The sequence below is a fragment of the Ammodytes marinus genome (assembly GCF_949987685.1).
Source record: "Ammodytes marinus genome assembly, chromosome: 13".
NCBI lineage: Eukaryota > Metazoa > Chordata > Actinopteri > Uranoscopiformes > Ammodytidae > Ammodytes > Ammodytes marinus.
Window position 1 is genome coordinate 1425599 of NC_137217.1, and position 19920 is coordinate 1445518.

At 41.6% G+C, this 19920-nt stretch overlaps 1 protein-coding gene across 2 annotated transcripts; it reads left to right on the forward strand.

The window, feature by feature from the left end:
* Nucleotides 1–700: 700 nt before the first annotated feature.
* pomgnt2 (protein O-linked mannose N-acetylglucosaminyltransferase 2 (beta 1,4-)) lies at nt 701–18344 on the forward strand. Of its 2 annotated transcripts, none has more exons than XM_080039322.1 (3): nt 701–759; nt 899–1032; nt 15052–18344. In XM_080039322.1, exon 3 carries the CDS (start codon nt 15134–15136, stop codon nt 16940–16942), a length of 1809 nt encoding a protein of 602 aa, XP_079895448.1. In that variant the 5' UTR covers nt 701–759; nt 899–1032; nt 15052–15133; the 3' UTR covers nt 16943–18344. The 2 variants fall into 2 exon arrangements, with proteins under 2 accessions (XP_079895448.1, XP_079895449.1); XM_080039323.1 differs by having other exon boundaries at nt 930–1032.
* Nucleotides 18345–19920: the final 1576 nt, after the last annotated feature.

Genomic DNA, 19920 nt, shown 5'->3' on the forward strand with positions numbered 1-19920 from the left:
ATTTTTCCTGAAGACCTCATCATCTGCCTCAAACTGCGTCTTCTTTCATCAACCCACTACCAACGCCGTTTTTCTGAGTAAAGGCCGGAAAATTAACTGCACAGTAAAATGTAAAAAATACAGGCAAGTACTATAATTCCTCAGCTATAAAATACGATAAAAGAAGAAGAAGAGTTGAGCTTCCCTTTGGAAAAGGTGAGGCCAAATCTTAGATAAGGGAAGCAGTGAGGGGTCGACCCTTTATTTAATGAATAAGTGTTTGTCAGATAAATGTATTCAATGTAATTTTGTAGAAAATGTTGAACATGTAATTATGTGTGAAGAAAATTTGATCGGGAGGGGAACATCTTGCGTGATAATATTTATTAATTAAAACTGTCCTGAATGTTGAAGGAACTTTATGAATGAGTTAGAAAACTAGGTGATAAGCCTACGAAGGGCACTTTTTAGTTTTCTTAAAAATCTTGGGATAATTATCAAATGTAGGTTTTTCTTCTCTTTTTTTTCTATTTCGTTAACTTTTCTAATTTTATTATCTAAAAATGTAACCTGCAGTTTGTGAAGCCTGGTGTTACACCCTCCGGTACAGTTGGTGGCGGTATGCACCTACACGTCGGTTTGCAATCCGCAATAAAACAGAAGAAGAAGAAGGGCCAAGCTTCATCGCGAGACCCGAGCGCGAGATTCCCACCCGCGGTAGGTGGAGACCTATGGTGGAGACCTTTAACAGTCTATGGTGGAGACCATGGACATATTATGGTGAGTACACAGCATTTGCGGAGTCGGTATCCAGGCAGCTGCATCTATCCTCTCTCTGCCTTTCTGAATGCTAGGCTAGCTCATTAACAATACGGAATGTAATGACTGAACACCAACTTGTTTTTACTACTGGTGGCAGTATCCGTCAGTATTCTTCATTTATTGCCCAGTGTTCCTGTTAAGGACCGTCTCTGCAAGAGTCTACACTGAGGACTTGACTAGCCAACCTCTTCACTGCATTATAACAATAAAACAACAGTTTCCAGACCTGAGGTATGATTGTTTTAATTTATTTATTTACAGAAAACTGTTTGTTTGTTCATGCGCAGAAAATACGGATTGTATCAATACAATTCTTCCAGACGACTGTCACTAGGCTTTGCCTTTGCAGATGTTGGTAGCCTATAGCTTACTGTATAAGAGATGTGTATGTGTGGCTGCATCCTCGTGAAAAAATAAAATAAACAGTTCAGTAAGAGTTCAAGATGCTTATAGATGTGTGTATAGATAATAATATATATTTCGAAAAGGAGTTATCTAACTCAATGATATATCCTCCTTAAGTGCTGTTAATGTCACATACTGCTAAATATATCATTTAAAATAAAGGCCTACTAGAAAACAATTTATGATTCAAAGGAACAATTCAACCTCTTTAATGTTAGCTTTTTGCCTTACTCTACAGCTAAAGGAAAGGCGAAAGAAACCATTCCTGCAACTGCGTGATTTTTTTATTTATAGGAATAGGTCGCTTATTCAGGTTAGCTTAGCTCAAACACTGGTAGTCAAGGGGAGAAGGTAAAAAGATAAACTTTACAACATCACTTCGCACTCCAGTGTGCTTGTTGGGACTTGTTTATTTATTTACTAATGTTGCGCTCCATATTTTTATGCTTTTTGTGATTTTAGAATGGTTTCTTTTCAGCATGTATTTGATTCTAAAATGACACAACGTGTAAGAATATAGAGCACAACATAATGTTAAATAAACAAGTCCCAACAAGCACACAGGAGTGTTTCGTGATGTTGTAAAGTTTTATCTTTTGACCTGCTCCCCTTGACTAACAGTGTTTGAGCTAAGCTAACCTGGATGAGCGCCCATCAATCATTTCTATATCAAAAATGGATGCACAATTACAGGAACGGTTTCTGTCGGCTTTTCTTGAGCCGAAGAGTGAGGCAAAAAACCAAAACATTTAAAGTGTTGAACTATAACTTTTTTAATGACTTAATGTTTAATGTCAACGGTGCAGCTTGAAAGACCCCTCGTTTTAATTTAAATTGAAATGTTACTGGAATAACTGAGTACTTGTTGTCTATGTTATTTTTCGAGTAACGTTTCACTACTTGCACCTATTATTTACGACTGGTAACGGACAAGAGTTATGGAATGTAGTTCCTCCATGTTTTTATTGTGTACTGTAGTGTAATGTTGGGCATGAAGAAGAGTTTGTACACCTCCGCTATCCACCTCGGCATATGATCTTCAATGCATGTATGCTTAATAGGGCCCAGTTCCTTTTTGGCCACTTGGCCAATGCGTCGTAAAATCCGCTGTTTGCGGGTCTGACAGCAAATTTGCTATCTGCACCATATGAGCAATACAGGGCATGTGCTTGAATGGAAGCTTTTTCATGGCAACAACCACGTTTTGGGCACTGTGCGTGCAGACTGTATGTGAGGACCTTTTGTTGAACTCCCCATGACTCAGCCACTGACAAACTGTTCGGTGCAGGCATCAGCATAGTGCCTGGTGTCAGTTTTTAGAATGGCTAATGCAAATGACTGAAGTTTCCACTTACTGTCAATTATTATTGCTAAGAAGTCCAGTGATTCCCAGTCACCGCAATGTTTTCAGCTCCCGCCACCATCTTTTTTTTGTTCTCTTTTCTTGGTTGTAAAGCTGCTGGATTTTGGACACAATTGTGCTTCTCAATGGCGGCTCGTAAGTTGTGTCAGTAGATGCTATCTGTAAAATCTCTGCTAACCCCCTGTCCTCTACCACCAAAGGCAGTAATGGCTACGCAAACATTCACCTAACTAAAAATTGTAGTGCTTATATCCATTAAAAATGTTACAAATACGTTTTGAATGATCTCTTTTAAATTTATTTTTTTATAATGATTTTTTCCTCTTTTTTAGTATCTACACTCATAAAGGTAGTAACAGTATCAATTATGTTATCTTATTTCATTCCCCAAGTCTGAGCTAAATACAATAAATACAAAAGTGCAAAGAATTAAGGAAAAAGGAATAAATAAGTTTTAATTATCGTAAAGATCTCCTATTATACTACTTTTCTGGTCTTAATTTCTTGTTAAAAATTTAGATTTTCGGGAAACTCTTCCTCTCATCTGAGCGAGCACAGCAGTCTCTCTCCACACTCGGCTTTGTGCTTCTCCGGAGCAGATATTAGTTTCAATTTGGTCAAACATGATTTAGGAAGCTATCAAAAAAATTAGATTTTCATTTAGCATTTTCACAGCATTAGATTGTCCGTGCACAACGTTTTCACATGTTTTCAGAAATAGCCTAGTCGAGGTAGTTTGGGCGGGGAGCGGCCGTGCGTGCGTGCGTGTGTGTGTGTGCGTGCAGCATGCACACTCTCCGTTATAATGACAGCCTACGTTATGATAACAGCCTACTTATGGCGCTTTTCCACCGCACATGTAGCTCGACTCGACTCGACTCGACTCAACTTGGTTTGGTAGCAGCACGGGTCGTTTTCCACCGCAAATAGTACCTCCTGAACGTGGGCGGGGTCGTCGTAAGGGGCTGAAAGCCTACTCCGGAGCAAAGTAGCAAAGCAGAAATTACGAGCAGTTGTTTAGCACTATTAACTGAACCAACCGCCAAAAACACGGATGAAAAATGTTTAAGAAATACCCCCCTTGTATCTGTTTGCTAAAAGAAGTAGAAGAATATTGCTACGGGCCATTAAAAGGGATGGTTGTTGTCCCGATGTGTGACTCTGCCACACAGTCAGCTGTAGGGATGCGTCACGTACATCCCTATGCACGTAAACACGGGCATGATAAAGTTGACTGTTTAGTGCTTGTTTCAGGATACGTGTTTTCAAATGCAAGCCGTGTCTCAGCCTGAATATTTTATTTAGGTAATCAGTTCAGTCCGAGGCTTGTAATGTAATCGCTCGCTATCATGTCTGTCCCAGCTGGCTACTATTTAACCTAGCTGCCCTACATGTCTCCTCTCGTATGTAAGTAACTTCCCCAACAACCAACACTGGGCGAGCTTAGCGAAATATATGGAAAATAAATTCGGATCTGTGATGCAAATCAAAAGAAAGAGAGCCAGAGAAGGCTGCACACGGCGTAAATACACTCAAAAGACCCGGAGAGTTGGGGAGAATAAACAACAGAATGAAGCCGGTAGTCTCTGGCCACTGATTGGCCAGACAATAGTCTCTGGCCAATCAGTGGCCGGCCGTCTGCCGACGTCACCTTTTAGCATCGGCTCAGCTCGCTTGGAACCTAGAGCGAGGCGATACCAAAAAAGCAGCCGCTACCAGGTACCATGAAATTGCGGTGGAAACGCCAAAAATGCGAGTTGAGTCGAGTCGAGTTGAGCTGATACCATGCGGTGGAAAAGCGCCAGTGTCATAGCACTTTCTTGACCGTGTCGGGGAGACTGGAGCTGACTGAATCGTCCGACTCATCACTCTGCAGTGATGTCAAAAATAGCCCAAGAACCTGCAGAACAGAAAAAGCAGAAATCCACAAGAAAACAGAGAGGGGGGGGGGGGAATGAGTTCAGATTGTGTAAGGAAATAAAACTAAAGCATGTACAAAATAAGGGAGAGCATTCTAAAATAGTTACGGTAAAATAACTACAGTGAGTTATTGAACAGCCTAGGCTCTGTAAACGGGCATGTTGCTAGCTAAGGCCCCCCCCCCGTTGTTTACATACATTTTACAGAGCCTAGGCTGTGTATTAACACCAGATATTTTTTTCAACCCGCACAGTATGGACAGGTAGCGCATCGTGAGGAGATATTCAGTGATTTTGACTAAAAGTGATTTTGGCAACAAGCATTCTCCAGAATTGCTGAATACACTTAAAGGTGCTGTAAGCGGAATGGTTCTTTTAGCTAACTTCCTGTCAGTTACTGCAGTTAGCAGTCCCCTCGCTCGTCCCTACGTCACCACATTAATGCACTGCGGTCTTCAAGCAGCGAGTTATCTAGCATCATCTCAAACCCATAAGTGTGATAAAACATGGGAAAAAACCTCAAAACAGACATTGGGAACGATTTTTACCTGCTCTGCCATTGTAGGAGCATAAGCATTCACCCATCTGTCGCTCTGGCGTGCACCGGCAGTGAGACCATGAGTGAGACGGGTTTCGGTTTGTAGCGTTCTCTCTTGTGATTGGATATTAATTTCGGGATCCCCCGTAAAGTTTATTTGCCGATTACATGCAGAGCAGTTGACTGAGAGATCGGCTTTATGAAACGCGCACATTATGTAAATGATCACTGTTTGAATAAAGAGCGATTTAACACTTATATTAACATAAATAAATCGCTTACTTCACCTTTTAATTAGTGCAGTGTATTAGTTTGGGTTGACCCAATATACATTATTAAATAGGGAAAAGGTGGCTGGAATAACATGTTAAGTAATCATTCAGGAAAAGCCTTTGTTGTAAGGCGGATAAGCTAACCTTCAGATGGGTATTTAGCATGCTAGTTCCCTAGTTGTCAGGCAGCTGCTGGCAGTTGACTGTGGGTTTGATTTAGAGTCTCAATAAGGCACTTGTTCTCACAGTATGCAGATGAGTAGAGTTGAGAGCAATACTTTTTCGTTTTCCTGTGACTCCTTAGGGTCATTTATCCTGACATAATCAGTGAGGGTTTAAGGTTAAGACAATGTCTCACCAAACTAAACTGAATCCCAAAGTTGAGAGCTGAAACCTGCTCTGTTGAATCAGTGGATTCATAAAAATAATCATACTACTATAAAAGCAGGCGAGTCGCACCAGTTGGTCGACAGTTGGTGCACATCCAGTGCGCATGTGCCAACGCCCGGTGCGCACGCAGTCTCACAGTGCGCATGTGCGCCCAGTGCAGCAGCATGCAGGTATCATACCTATACTGCTACATACCTGCCACATGAAGCAGCAACGGCCCAGATAACGGACATAAAGTTTAACGGTGAAGCAGCAACGGCCCAGATAACGGACAGAAGTTTACGTACGGCAGGTTAGAGTTTGGATGCAGACTCAGAAATGGGACCAGACTCACAGTGGTCCAAATGATGGACAGGGCAGTGGAGTGCAAAGTCGCAGTCGGCCCTAACAGGGGATTGCGGGTATTCCTTCCAAGGATACCGCATCATGACAGGGCCCAGGAGTCAGTTCCCCTTTACAGTGGTCCGCAGACAGTTCCCCTTTGCCTGGTATTTGCTGTTACCATCAATAAAGGTGGCTCCATAGGCTCCACCAGCCTGGTAAACAGCGTTTTCCACCAGCCTTTCAGGAAGCTCCACTATCTCCCCTCTCTTCCTTCCCTCCCCTCTGCCCCACAAATTCTTGATTTTTACACCCCGTCCCATTTGCCCCAAAGACTCCTGGACTCTGTACCTATTTATACTCAGTCTGAACATTGAAATACACATATAATGTACACTTTAACTTTCCTCAGTTTACTGCATATTGCACATATTGTAAATAATGTTCATCATATTGCACATTTTAATTTGTAATGTGTTATACTGCCTTACATTTTGCACTACTTAAAAATGTATTTATTGTATATTTCATCATCTCTTATTTGAACCTTTTGTACTTATTGCCACCTGGTAACTTGCACAACCGCACTAAACCGTATATATTCACGTGCTATAAAATAACTGAACTTTCACTACAGCATCACAGCTAGGTGATATTACCCTGTGAAAATTGTGCAATACAATGTTACCAGTTCACTTACAGTCCCCTCCATAAGTATCGGAACAGTGAGGCCAATTCCTTTATTTTTGCTGTAGACTGGAAACATTTGGGTGTGACACCAAAATATGAATATGAGACAATAGCTTAACATTTCAGCTTTCATTTCCAGGTATTCACATCTGGATCCAATACACAACTGAGAAGATATCATTATTTGTAAAGGAACACCGCATTTTCAGGCGAGCATAAGTATTGGAACAGATAGACTTTAAATAAATTAAAGTGAATAAAACGTACTATTTTGTTGCAAATCCTTTGCTTGCAATAACCGCATCAAGCCTGTGACCCATTGACATCACCAAACTTTTGCATTCTTCTTTTGTGATGCTTTTCCAGGCTTTCACCGCAGCCTCATTCAGTTGCTGTTTGTGTTAGGGGGTTACTCTCTTAAGTCTCCTCTTTAGCAAGTAAAATGCATGCTCTATAGCGTTTAAGTCTGGAGATTGACTTAGCCAGTCTAAAACCTTCCACTTCTTGCCCCTGATTAACTCCTTTGTTGTGTTTTGGGTCATTATCTTGCTGCATGATGAAGGATCTTCCAATCAGTTTGGTTGCATCTTTCCTTAAATTGTCAGACAAAATGTTTCTGTAAACTTCTGAGTTCATTTTGCTGTTGCCATGATGTGTTACATCATCAGTGAAGAATAATGAGCCCGTCCCAGAAGAAGCCATGCAAGCCCAAGCGATGACATTGCCTCCACCGTGTTTCACAGATGAGCCTGTATGTTTGGGATCATGAGTAGATCCTTTCTTTCTCCAAACTTTAGCCTTTCCATCACCTTGGTAAAGGTTCATCTTGACAACAACACAGTAACACATGATGGCAACAGCAAAATGAACTTAGAAGTCTACAGAAACATTCGGTCTGCCAATTTAAAGAAAGATGCAACCAAACTGATTGGAAGATGCTCCATCATGCAGCAAGATAATAATCCAAAAAAACTGCAAAAACAACAAAGGAGTTCATCAGGGGCAAGAAATGGAAGGTTTTAGACTGGCCAAGTCAATCTCCAGATTTAAACGCTATAGAGCGGGGGTCACTAACAGGCGGACCGCGGTCCGGGTCCGGACCCAGACGCCGTCCTATACGGACCCGGACCTGTAGTCAATCAATTATTTAAGTATTTAAAATTTTGACGGGGCGCTTCTATTTTGACCGGCGCAGCTTTTCTAGACTTTACGGTACTGGTTTCGCGAATCAGGAAATGCTTTCGAGTTAAGCCATCCCGCCTCCTGCTACTCAGGCAGCCAATCGAATCTGCATTCCCGGCTCAGGCTGGCTCACAGACAGAGACAGTGAGCTATCATGCGAGAGATGTCAGAGAGAAGTGCAAGAATTACGAGAATTTCAGCGAAATAAGTCAGATTAGAGTGAGAAAGACAGCGGGAGGAGAGTGAGAGACAGCTTTCTCTCTCGCTCGCCCGCTCGCTCACCGGCTCCGTGTGTCGCGAGCGATCAACAGCTGAGTTTTTTCCTATTATTTACTATCTGTGGTTTTTTCCCCTTTTGTAAGACTGGTGAAAACCGGTCAAGGTGCAATCATGTGGACTCTCTATTACCCTGATGTAGACCTATGTGTGAATGACACAGACATAAGATTGACATAATCACCAATCGCCAGCAGCACTGCATCTACTGCCCACAACAGCAACAGGAAAAACATTATTTAAAAAAAAAAATTGTATGTAGTTACAATTATCTACATTTTAAGTTTTACATATTCTTAGTAATGGCAGAATTTATAAATACAGGTTAATTTTTTAGCAAGATATTTGGCAGTAGCCCCCACTAACATTAGCGAAAGCTAGTGGTCATCCGTCCCTCAGTCCAGTTATCTGGCTGCTAGCAAGTTATGTTGTTTTGTTAATTTTTCTATTCATCTTAACTATATTAAATGTTGACCTTTTCTTTTATTATTTTCCCCAGAATGCACCAGAATGCTCCGATTACATTCTAAAAACACAAAAAAAAATTACTGGGGGGGAAACCCCCAGACCCCCTACAGGGGTTTAGTTTCTGACATGTCACTTTTTCAGAGCTTTTCAAAATTGCAAAATAAAAATCCAGTATTAGACAAAGTGGGAGATTACTATGTTAAACAAACATAGTAGGTATAGTGAAGTTTAGAAATGATACATTGAAAATATTTCTCAAAATTATTTAATTTTTCAAAAATGAATTATATATTTTATCTTTATTTTAAGATTATTATATTTATTTTCACCATTTTATTTTTAAATGCAGCCCTTCTCTATGAAGAGATTAGTTTCAGTTGAGTCACTTAAATAATACATATATCTTCAGTATTATATATCTATAATTATTTAAAAGTGAGAATAAATATTGTTGAAATGTTTTTGAATTGTTCTTTCTATATTGATCTGACAGTCAGTTGTTAATTACATGCAGACGTTGATACAACTACTAGGCTACTTCACTATATATCACACTGAATCACAACGCAAGTTAGACATTATGATGTTCCGGACCTTTTCTTGAGGACATTTTCTCTAACTGGACCTATTTGAATTTTAGTTGAATACCCCTGCTATAGAGCATGCATTTTACCTGCTAAAGAGGAGACCGAAGGGAGTAACCCCCCAAAACAAACAGCAACTGAATGAGGCTGCGGTGAAAGCCTGGAAAAGCATCACAAAAGAAGAATGCAAACGTTTTGTGATGTCAATGGGTCACAGGCTTGATGCAGTTATTGCAAGCAAAGTATTTGCGACACAATATTATGATTTATTTACTTAAATGTATTTAAAGTCTATCTGTTCCAATACTTTTGCTTGCCTAAAAATGTTGTTCTTTTTCAAAAAATTATATCTTCTCAGTTGTGTATCAGATCCAGATGTGAATACCTGGAAATGAAAGCTGAAATGTTGCGCTATTGTCTCATATTCATCTTTTGTTGTCAAACCCAAATGTTTCCAGTCTACAGCAAAAATAAAGGAATTGGCCTCACTGTTCCGATACTTATGGAGGGGACTGTATGTGTGGTTGGGTCTACTTTATTTTGTGCTTTCATCTCACACTTCATAGTTTGCGTACACTGAGAGGAGTTGCTATAGATTCCATTGTACATGTGCGATGACAATAAATGGAATCTTAATCAAACTCCTGACACGCGAGGTAGAGCGCGCGCGAAAACTCTAGTAATAATAATATATTGGATGAGCTTTTCTAGAAACTTAGTGGCTTGATATCGCTTCCATAAAGAGCCCTGCTGCATTATGGGCTTTACTATTGACTTATTAATTATATCAGTTATTTTCTGTGTCCTGCACTGGTATTCGGGTCTTCAGAAATTTGTTGTGTTTAGTAGTTGGCTTTATAATTTGGTGGGATGCACATGACTAGTCGGTTAAACTTTTAAATGCCCGCTGCCTCACTAGTCAGCACCAGGAATGCTAGTCGATTAATAATAACTTGCCAAGCACGTGGACTTGACATGTGTGAGAATGCATGTGTGTGTATAGGTATGGGTCGGTAAAAGAGGGAGAGAGATAAATTAGAGAGAGCAAGAGAGTTCCATTGGAGATAGTCATGCTCCACTAGAGCTCCAATCAAAATGACAAGTGTTTTAAATTGCTTTTTAAATTGAGATAAACTTCAACTCTTTATAAAATGACCAACTGAAGGAAGCCCTTGAGTACAGCAGCTAATGGAAGGAAGACCAGCGGATTGGGAAGACAGATACCCCTTTCACACCAACAGGAACCAAAAGCCAGCTCCGGGCTGGTGCTGGGGCCAGTTCAAAACGGGTTACAGCCATATACCAGTTATGAACCGGTTGGTTTCACACCGACAAGAGCCAGCCATGGAGCCGGCAAGAGAGCAAGGTCATGACGTCACTGTAAACGTGTGTGCACGTCGCCCGACGCCGCTACTCTCGTGGCTAATGCTAAAACTAGCGCTAGCTTTAAGCACAACACCGGCGGATAAATCTTATATTACACATGTTGCCTCTCGCTTTGCTTTGTTAACCAAACAGGACCCATACAGCGTATCTTTGCTGGTCAATTTGATCGCTACGTTCGGTAATTATGTTGCGTTTACGTCACGTAGTAGCGGTGTTTTTGAATATGGCGGGCATGAGGTTTGGGTTGGTCTGGTTGGTCAGGATAATCCCTCCCCCGGCTGCTGGCGCAGGCAGTTCTCATTTTTAGCCCGGCTCAATCCTAGGGCTGGGATTGAACCGGTTTTTACAGCCCGGAGCCGACTCTGGTGGTGTTAAACCAAAAAACGGACTCTAGCTCCGAGTTTGCGGCGGTTTGAAAGGGGCAAGGGAGAACCAAAAGGAAAGCCCATCCAACAGGCGGCTAGCAGAAGAGGAAGCTAAAACCTAAAACCTCAAAACAATGGTGAGACTACAGGCTACAATACTAGACTACATAATCAGAGACACCAAACACAAAAGGACAAATTACACAGACTAATTATATTGAGACCCTATAGAAGCCGTAACCCTAACCCTTTTGAAAAAATAAGGCTGAAGCACAAAACATTTTAGGGCCAAGATTTTAGGGCAGAAGCCAGACACTCTGAGGACTGACCTCAGTGGGACTGGAAAAAAGGCCAAAATAAACAGCCTGCTAATGTTCACTGAAAACACCGAGGCCTGACATAAGGCCATATGTACCCACTACAGCCACTCTAAGAAAAGGGGGATCTGTAATGGGAGACAAATTGTTATTGAGGAGGCCGACAGCGACAATCCACCTTTCACCGTCAACATTTACCACAATGGCACTGCTCCATAAATGAAAACTAAACAAAAATCAAAAGCCTGACTGGGACCACAAATCAGACTCTTAAAGACAATAACAACAACACAGAGAGACCAAAAAGTACACTGTGGCCCCCTACCTGAGCACTGTGACTGAGTGATGTTAACAACGTACAGACTGAGCGGCCATAGAGACAGGCCGATGTAAGAAGGCTTGGCTGTGCCAGCAGTGTGGAGAAGCTGCTGTCGAGACCCAGCAGTACTTCCTCCTACTATGCCCCAAATTTAAAAATGTCACGGAAATATATTTTAGCAAATTCGGCCAAAAAAGCAAATTTTCAATTGACCTGAAGACCAATTAAAAATATTAATAGGCGAGAGAAAAGAAAGCTCCCTCCTCACAGGACATTTTATTTTGACATGTTACAACATGAGAGAATGATCATCTACTCCAGGCCTCACTGTTTTACCAAATTTTCATGATTATTCGATAACCTATAATGTGTATTATGTAGCTTTTCTTTACATTAATTTCATTTCATTTGCAAAATGTTACTATTATTTCTTATCATTAATATTAAAATCATAACATTTTATTTTTATTTATTTTATCTGTATGTTATGTTGGTAACACTTTACAATAAGGTACACAAAATTGTAGTAGCTACTACATACCTACTACATAGATATGTGTTACCTACTACATAGGTTTTTTTTTTGTGTTACCTACTACATAGGGTTTTTTTTTGTGCTACCTAACACATAGGTTTTTTTTTGTGTTACCTAACACATAGGGTTTTTTTTTTGTGCTACCTAACACATAGGTTGCGTTCCGAATCGCATACTTTCTACTATATAGTATGATTCTTGTGGCCAGATTTAGGATGGTTAGAAGTACCCGGATGTCCTACTTCATGCGGCCAAGATTGTTAGTGTTGAAAAGTGCATCCTATTTGGGCGATTCTGACCCACAATCCAGTGCGCACGTGAGGTGACGTAACATCGACGAAGCCTCCATATGAAAACAAACGGGGATGCGACGGATATAAAAGCAAGAGGCAAGATCATGTTATGATGAAATAAGAGAGAAAAGTATGTCCCAATAGTATGCCTACTGCATCCTAACTAGATTCTTTTTATCGTCGGATGTAGTATGTAGAATAGAAAAAAGAAAGAGTATGCTGGGGTTTTTTTTGTGTTACCTACTACATAGGGTTTTTTTTGTGCTACCTATGTGTTAGGTAGGACAAAAAAAACTATGAAGTAGGTAACACAAAAAAAAACCCCTATGTGTTAGGTTTTTTTTGTGCTACCTAACACAGGGTTTTTTTTGTGCTACCTACTACATAGGGTTTTTTTTTTGTGTTACCTACTACATAGGGTTTTTTTTGTGTTACCTACTACATAGGGTTTTTTTTGTGTTACCTACTACATAGGTTTTTTTTTGTGCTACCTAACACATATGTTTTTTTTGTGTTACCTACTACATAGGGTTTTTTTTGTGCTACCTATGTGTTAGGTAGGACAAAAAAAACTATGAAGTAGGTAACACAAAAAAAAACCCCTATGTGTTAGGTTTTTTTTGTGCTACCTAACACAGGGTTTTTTTTGTGCTACCTACTACATAGGGTTTTTTTTTTGTGTTACCTACTACATAGGGTTTTTTTTGTGTTACCTACTACATAGGGTTTTTTTTGTGTTACCTACTACATAGGTTTTTTTTTTGTGCTACCTAACACATATGTTTTTTTTGTGTTACCTACTACATAGGTTTTTTTTGTGCTACCTAAAGGTACGAACACACTGCACATCGCCGCGCGGCGAGTTTCAATAGAAAGTCAATGTATTTCGAGCGCCGCCGCGCGAACCGGCGGCCGGCGGAGAGCGGATCACGCGGCGCGGCCAGGGGCGGCGCGGCGCGGCGCGAATGGGGCGGCGCGGCCGCCGCAGAAGTTGAAAATATTGAACTTTTCGCCGCCGGCCGCCCCGCGATAGCCAATCACCGTCGTTGAGCTCCTCCCGACGTCACTCGGGTGAGTCTGCTGAGCTACAAGACACGTGAAACCTGGCTGGCGGTGCAGTCGGGAAAGGAGGGATAAAGGGAAAAAAGGAGAGAGAGAGAGAGAGAGAGAGAGAGAGAGAGAGAGAGAGAGAGAGAGAGAGAGAGAGAGAGAGAGAGAGAGAGAGAGAGAGAGAGAGAGAGAGAGAGAGAGAGAGAGAGAGAGAGAGAGAGAGAGAGAGAGAGAGAGAGAGAGAGAGAGAGAGAGAGAGAGAGAGAGAGAGAAAAAAAGTTCCAACACATCGATAAAATGTATGACAGCAGTTTAATGAGACACCTTTTAGTAAAAGGAGCAAGGAATAGACTCACATTATAGAAGAGAGAAGGAGAGAAAGCCAGGGAAGATGTAGCCTACTGCAGATGAGTGAATATGCAGAGACAATAAAAACTAAATACGACAACTGACACTTCCAAACATTTCCCTAAACATCTGAAAATCTGTTTGGGTTTTCTCTACATGTTGATATGCCGGCGTGAATGTGTAGCCTATATGCACGGCCATCGATACATATGTGCGTGTGTGTGTGGGCGGGTTGTGTGTGTATGTGTGTGTGGGTGCATGTGTGGGTGTGTTTACGAGGCTTGGGTGGCAGGTGGCGGGGAGAAATGTGTGAGAGGTGCAGTGAGACCAATACAAGGGCTGATGGCAGAGATGATGAAGGCAGAATAGCCTACTTCAGAGACGCTACCAACAAAAACAAATCAGTGAGGATGACGACGATGATGAGAGAGATGTAAATAGCGGGAAGAAACTGGGCGTGCACATTCAATGAGCCATCGGGCGGCGGGGGGCGGCCGGCGGCGGACACAAATGAGCCAAAATGACCACGCGGCGCGGAACCTGCGATTCGCGCGGCCAACCGCCGCGCCGCGCTGTGCAGTGTGTTCGCACCTTAACACATATGTTTTTTTTGTGTTACCTACTACATAGGTTTTTTTTTGTGCTACCTATGTGTTAGGTAGCACAAAAAAAGCCTATGTAGTAGGTAACACAAAAAAAACCTATGTGTTAGGTAGCACAACAAAAAAAAACCCTATGTAGTAGGTAACACAAAAAAAACCTATGTAGTAGGTAACACATATCTATGTAGTAGGTATGTAGTAGCTACTACAATTTTGTGTACCTTATTGTAAAGTGTTACCGTTATGTTGTATGTTCTGATGTTTTCTTTTGTTATTATTTATAATATTTGTAATGCTTTGGCCACACTGTTTACCACAAAAGTCATGCCAATAAAGCGTTTTGAATTGAATTGATAAAAAGGGTTGTTGAACTCTGCAGAAAGGCAAAGCAACTGTATTTAATAACTCATTCGTAATCCGTGCTTTTTTTTTCTTTTCCCTGTCAGCTGTGTTATAGGCTGATAATGTGGTTTTCCGGCTTTACACGCGGCAGTGGAGACAAACTCAAAACAACACAAAATGCGACTAGGCGGTCCGGCGCTAAGCAAAGTATAGCACTTAAGTTTAACTAGAAACCTTGTCAAAACACACTTTAAATAACTAAAGTCCTTTTCTCCATGTCTTCAGTCATTTCCAGGCAGCAGATGTCTCATTGCCATCCTTCTCGGTCTGAGGTCAGGTGGAGTCAGAAGGTGGGTCCTCAGCAGTGATGCGGGCTTCAGTGGGCGGCTGCAGGATGACGGTGGGTGCGCTCCTTAACGGGCTGTTGGTCTCTGTAATCGCAGCTCTGCTTTGGAAGTATTCCAAGCTGAGTGAGCATGCTGCTCTGCTGGAGGAGGAGCTGCACATGACCAGACAGTCCCAGGAGCTCTCACAGGCACATATCGACTACCATGTGGCCCTACAGGCTCTTCAGGAACACGGCACCCGCATGGTCTGCACTGGCAAGATGCACACTGACCGTGTCTGCCGCTTTGACTACCTGTGCTACTGCTCTGAGGCAGAGGAGTTTGTGTTCTTCCACTCCAATTCCTCTGTCATGTTGCCTAACCTAGGGTCTAGGCGCTTCCAACCTGCCCTGCTTGACTTATCCTCAGTAGAGGATCACAACACCCAGTACTTCAATTTTGTAGAGCTCCCAGCTGCTACTTTAAAGTTTATGCCCAAGCCTGTGTTTGTACCAGATGTGACGCTGATCATAAACCGGTTTAATCCAGACAACCTAATGCATGTGTTCCATGATGACCTGCTCCCAGCCTTCTATACTATGAAACAGTTTTCAGACTTAAGTGATGAGGCACGTTTGGTTTTTATGGAGGGCTGGGGTGAAGGCCCATACTTTGAACTCTACCGACTTCTCAGCCACAAACAGCCATTGCTCAAAGAACAACTTAGGAACTTTGGCAAGCTCATGTGTTTTACAAAATCTTATGTTGGCCTGTCCAAGATGACCACCTGGTACCAGTACGGTTTTGTCCAACCACAGGGGCCCAAAGCCAACATGTTAGTCTCAGGAAATGAGATTCGACAGTTTGCCAGGGTTCTGATGGAGAAAATGAATATCACGAGGGTGGAGAATGTTGAGAAGGATGAAGGGAGTACTGAAGATGATAAGGAGAAAGAGAAGAAGGATGAATACATTGTTGTGTTTAGTCGTTCAGCAACAAGGCTTATTTTGAATGAAGTGGAGCTCATTATGGCACTGGCCCAGGAGTTCCAGATGAGAGTGGTCACAGTGACCCTGGAGGAACAGTCATTCCCCAGTATCATCCAGGTCATTAGCAGTGCTTCCATGTTAGTTAGTATGCATGGAGCTCAGCTTATCACCTCACTCTTTCTCCCCAGAGGAGCTGCTGTTGTGGAGCTGTTTCCCTTTGCTGTGAACCCAGAACAGTACACCCCATATAAAACCCTGGCCTCCCTTCCTGGCATGGACCTTCACTATGTCTCCTGGAGGAATACTAAAGAGGAGAACACCATCACCCACCCAGACAGAGCCTGGGAACAAGGAGGCATCACTCACTTGGATAAGGAGGAGCAAGAGCGAATACTGGCCAGCAAAGATGTTCCCAGGCACCTCTGTTGTCGCAACCCAGAGTGGCTCTTCCGGATCTACCAGGACACTATGGTGGACATCCCTTCCTTCCTGGGAGTCCTGAGAGACGGCATAAAGACAAAGCCTGGCTTAAAGAAGTCAAAGCCAGCCAGCACAGTTCACCCAGGCCGGGTCAGACAACCCCACTGTCAGACCTCAGTACAAACCACTAGTGAGGCTAAACTCACTGTCTCCTGGCAGATCCCATGGAATCTGAAATACCTAAAGGTGAGAGAGGTCAAGTATGAGGTGTGGATCCAGGAGCAGGGAGAGAACACCTATATGCCTTACATACTTCCCCAGCAGAACTACACCTTCTCAGAAAACATTAAGCCCTTCACCACCTACCTGGTGTGGGTCAGGTGCATCTTCAATAAGAACCTCCTCGGCCCCTTTGCAGATGTTCTTACGTGCAAGACCTAGTGCAAACACCTTACCAGTGTAAAACCAATGAGGAATTTTTCAGACAATCAAAATGGTAAAGTGGACCGTTTGTCCTGTGGAGGTTGTCAAATGTGGTCTGGCATATCTCTACAGTCCTAGAACAGGCAATTAAATTATTAACAAGTGAAGTTTCCTTCACCAGGACAGAGAAAATGGAACAGCTTTCCGGGTGAACTGCAAAATACTTGAACAACAGAGTCAGAACTCAACTGCAACATCCATTATGGATGGAAATTATATTTCACGTCTACTGAATTGGTCAGAATTTCATTTGAAGATTTATTCATGTGCAAAATAATATATACATTTTTTGTAGAAGTCAACACCTGTTTCTTTAACTTAAAGTATGCAATAAAGCTTTTCTGTGGAGATAAGGGAGAATTTAGAATAGCAAGAATATTTTATGTTTTCTGTATTGTCCGACGTCTACTGTGTGTGTGCTTCCTGTTTGAGTTAGTTTACCTATTGTTTGGTTGCATATTCTATTCATTGCAGAAACTAGACAACCAAAGCAACTTTTTCCATATACTTTTAGCCAATCATTATTCATCCCACAACTTTCCTATGATATAGATCTCTCAGACCCAAGTATAAAGTATACAGTTACACCTTGTCTTTTAAGACAGTGTGAAGGATTTGTGTAAAAGTGTCGAGCTCAACACTTTTTTAATTAATGCCTCGGTAATCAATCCTTTAGACCCTGAAATTAAAGATATGTTTTATCAGAATACTTTATGGAGCATGTAATGAAAGATGAAAGACAGTTATTTTTTTCACATGTATTTTTTATTGTTTTATATAGTCATTAACAAAACGACAGAAAAAAAAACAACCCATCTAATTAACCCAACCTGAGGGCTAAGCTTACAAAGACAAAAAAACTTCAACCATGAATTATTAAAAGTAGCCACCAATTGCAAACATTTCAGTCATCCTGTCATTGCATGCAATCAGATTTGTGAAATAGATCCAGGGGTCATGGGCATAAAGTGAGACCACATGTTTTATCGCAATACTGCAAATACCCTTTTAAGTGAAGACCTCCTTAAAGCCAACAAAAGCTGTTCACTTGCAATAGCGAAACAGCAACCACGTCTGTGGAACTATATAATATACTAAATAAGTCTTATCCATGAGAATTGTTTTTGGCCAAAACCAAGAACAGCGCTTTCAAAGTTACCCACAGAAGGGATGGAGAAACTGAATCAGATAGGTTGCTTTGAATGAATTGAGAAATTTTCTGAGAAATAAAATCCCAACATTTCTTAGAGGATAATAAACCTAAATCGAATCAAATCAGTTTAATTTGTATATCCCAATATCACAAATAGACATTTGCCTAAATGGGCTTCACATTCCGTACAGTATGCCACCCTCGTATGGGCAGAGATATGTGTCAGTAGAACTTGAATTCGAATTGATCGACTTGAATATGAATTGATCAACCTGCATTTGAATTATTGATACTTGAATTTGAATTTATACACTTGAATATGAATTAATCCATTTGAATTAATTATACTTGAATCTGAATCAGTTAATATTCGAAATGACACATTCAAATAAAAGTTCTAAAATTCAAGTTTTCAAATTCAAGTAGAAAAAATTCAGACTCAAGTAGAGAAAATTCAGATTCAAGTGCACATCCGGTTTCTTTGAGGAAGAGCAATCGAGTGCAGATCTCTGATAATAGGCTACAGCGTCCGACCGTTATTTAACGTTCAGGAAATATAAAGTCATAAATGAGTTTGTTTAATCATCATCTGTGTTTTTGACCTCTTGTTTTATAAACAAAGTATCTTTTAGAACACTAATCACGTTTCAGTAATGAAACTGAAAGTAGGCTAGTTATAATATCGCCAATAGGCTATATCAATGAAAACAGACGGTCAAAGCAGCGTCCAAATGAGCTAAAATCCTAAATACAATAAACAGTAACATGGCAAACTTATTTTTAGGTAAGCTCTAATTGATTATTCAAACATTTTTTCACACGTTTACATGTTTTGAGGCGGAGGATTCCTCCGACGCTCTCTGTCCGGCTCATCAGACAGCACTCAGCAGTCAGATGAGCCGGGCGAGCCGTGTGTGTGTGGAACACAGCGCTCAGTTCTGATCTCTCTCCACTATCAGACTGGCATCACTCAGTTCACTTAGTAACTCTAATGTTGTTAGGTATTTATCTTCATCTCTTATTTATTGTAAGTGTTTATGAATGACTGCACGTACAGTGGTCAGATCGCGGACCCCAAACAATGCCGTTGCCTAGCAACTTGCTCGAGCTGACGAGCCGGAGCTTCACTTGTGTTAACAGTGTGTGTGACTCAGGTTGGCTGTGAGCGAGTCTCCCCCTTTGAGAGAGCAGCGGTGCCACACACACACAGAGACAGTGTGCGGTAGTCGCTCACACTCACGTTACTGAAGACAGCAATAGTGTGTGGCGATAAACTCAGGCTGCTGGATAATACATGCGGACGCGATCCGGACGCAGCATAGCTTTAGCCTAGCCTAGCTTTCCCACTTCATTGTATAACTTCCCCCGGGCAGAAATACACTCATAAACTCTGGGAAATGAAGCGCAGGGGGCTGGATTGAGCAGCGGACCCTATAACCAACTAGGCTAAGACCCGACGTTCCTTTACTTTGGTGATTTTTACGGGACATCGGGCGGCCGTGGTTAATGTTACCAAAATAAACACTGCAGGACGAGCTCACTCCCGTCAAGTTGTTTACACGTTGCTTAGCAACGCGCTCCGCTCTGACTGCTGTTGTTGGACTATTTGTGTCTTTCTTAAATGATTACAGATCTAATTGTAAAGTTAACTTGTGAATTTAAGTTGTAAAACTGCTGTTTAAAAGCAACATCACACTCCAGGTCGCAATGTTGTCGCTCTATATCAGCACTGCTGTGTTCGGACGCTTTACTATCAGAGATCTGCACTCGATTGCTCTTCCTC

Excerpts from the sequence above, each read along its gene's own strand:
- pomgnt2 (XM_080039322.1), top strand. The coding sequence starts at position 15,134 with ATGCGGGCTTCAGTGGGCGGCTGCAGGATGACGGTGGGTGCGCTCCTT.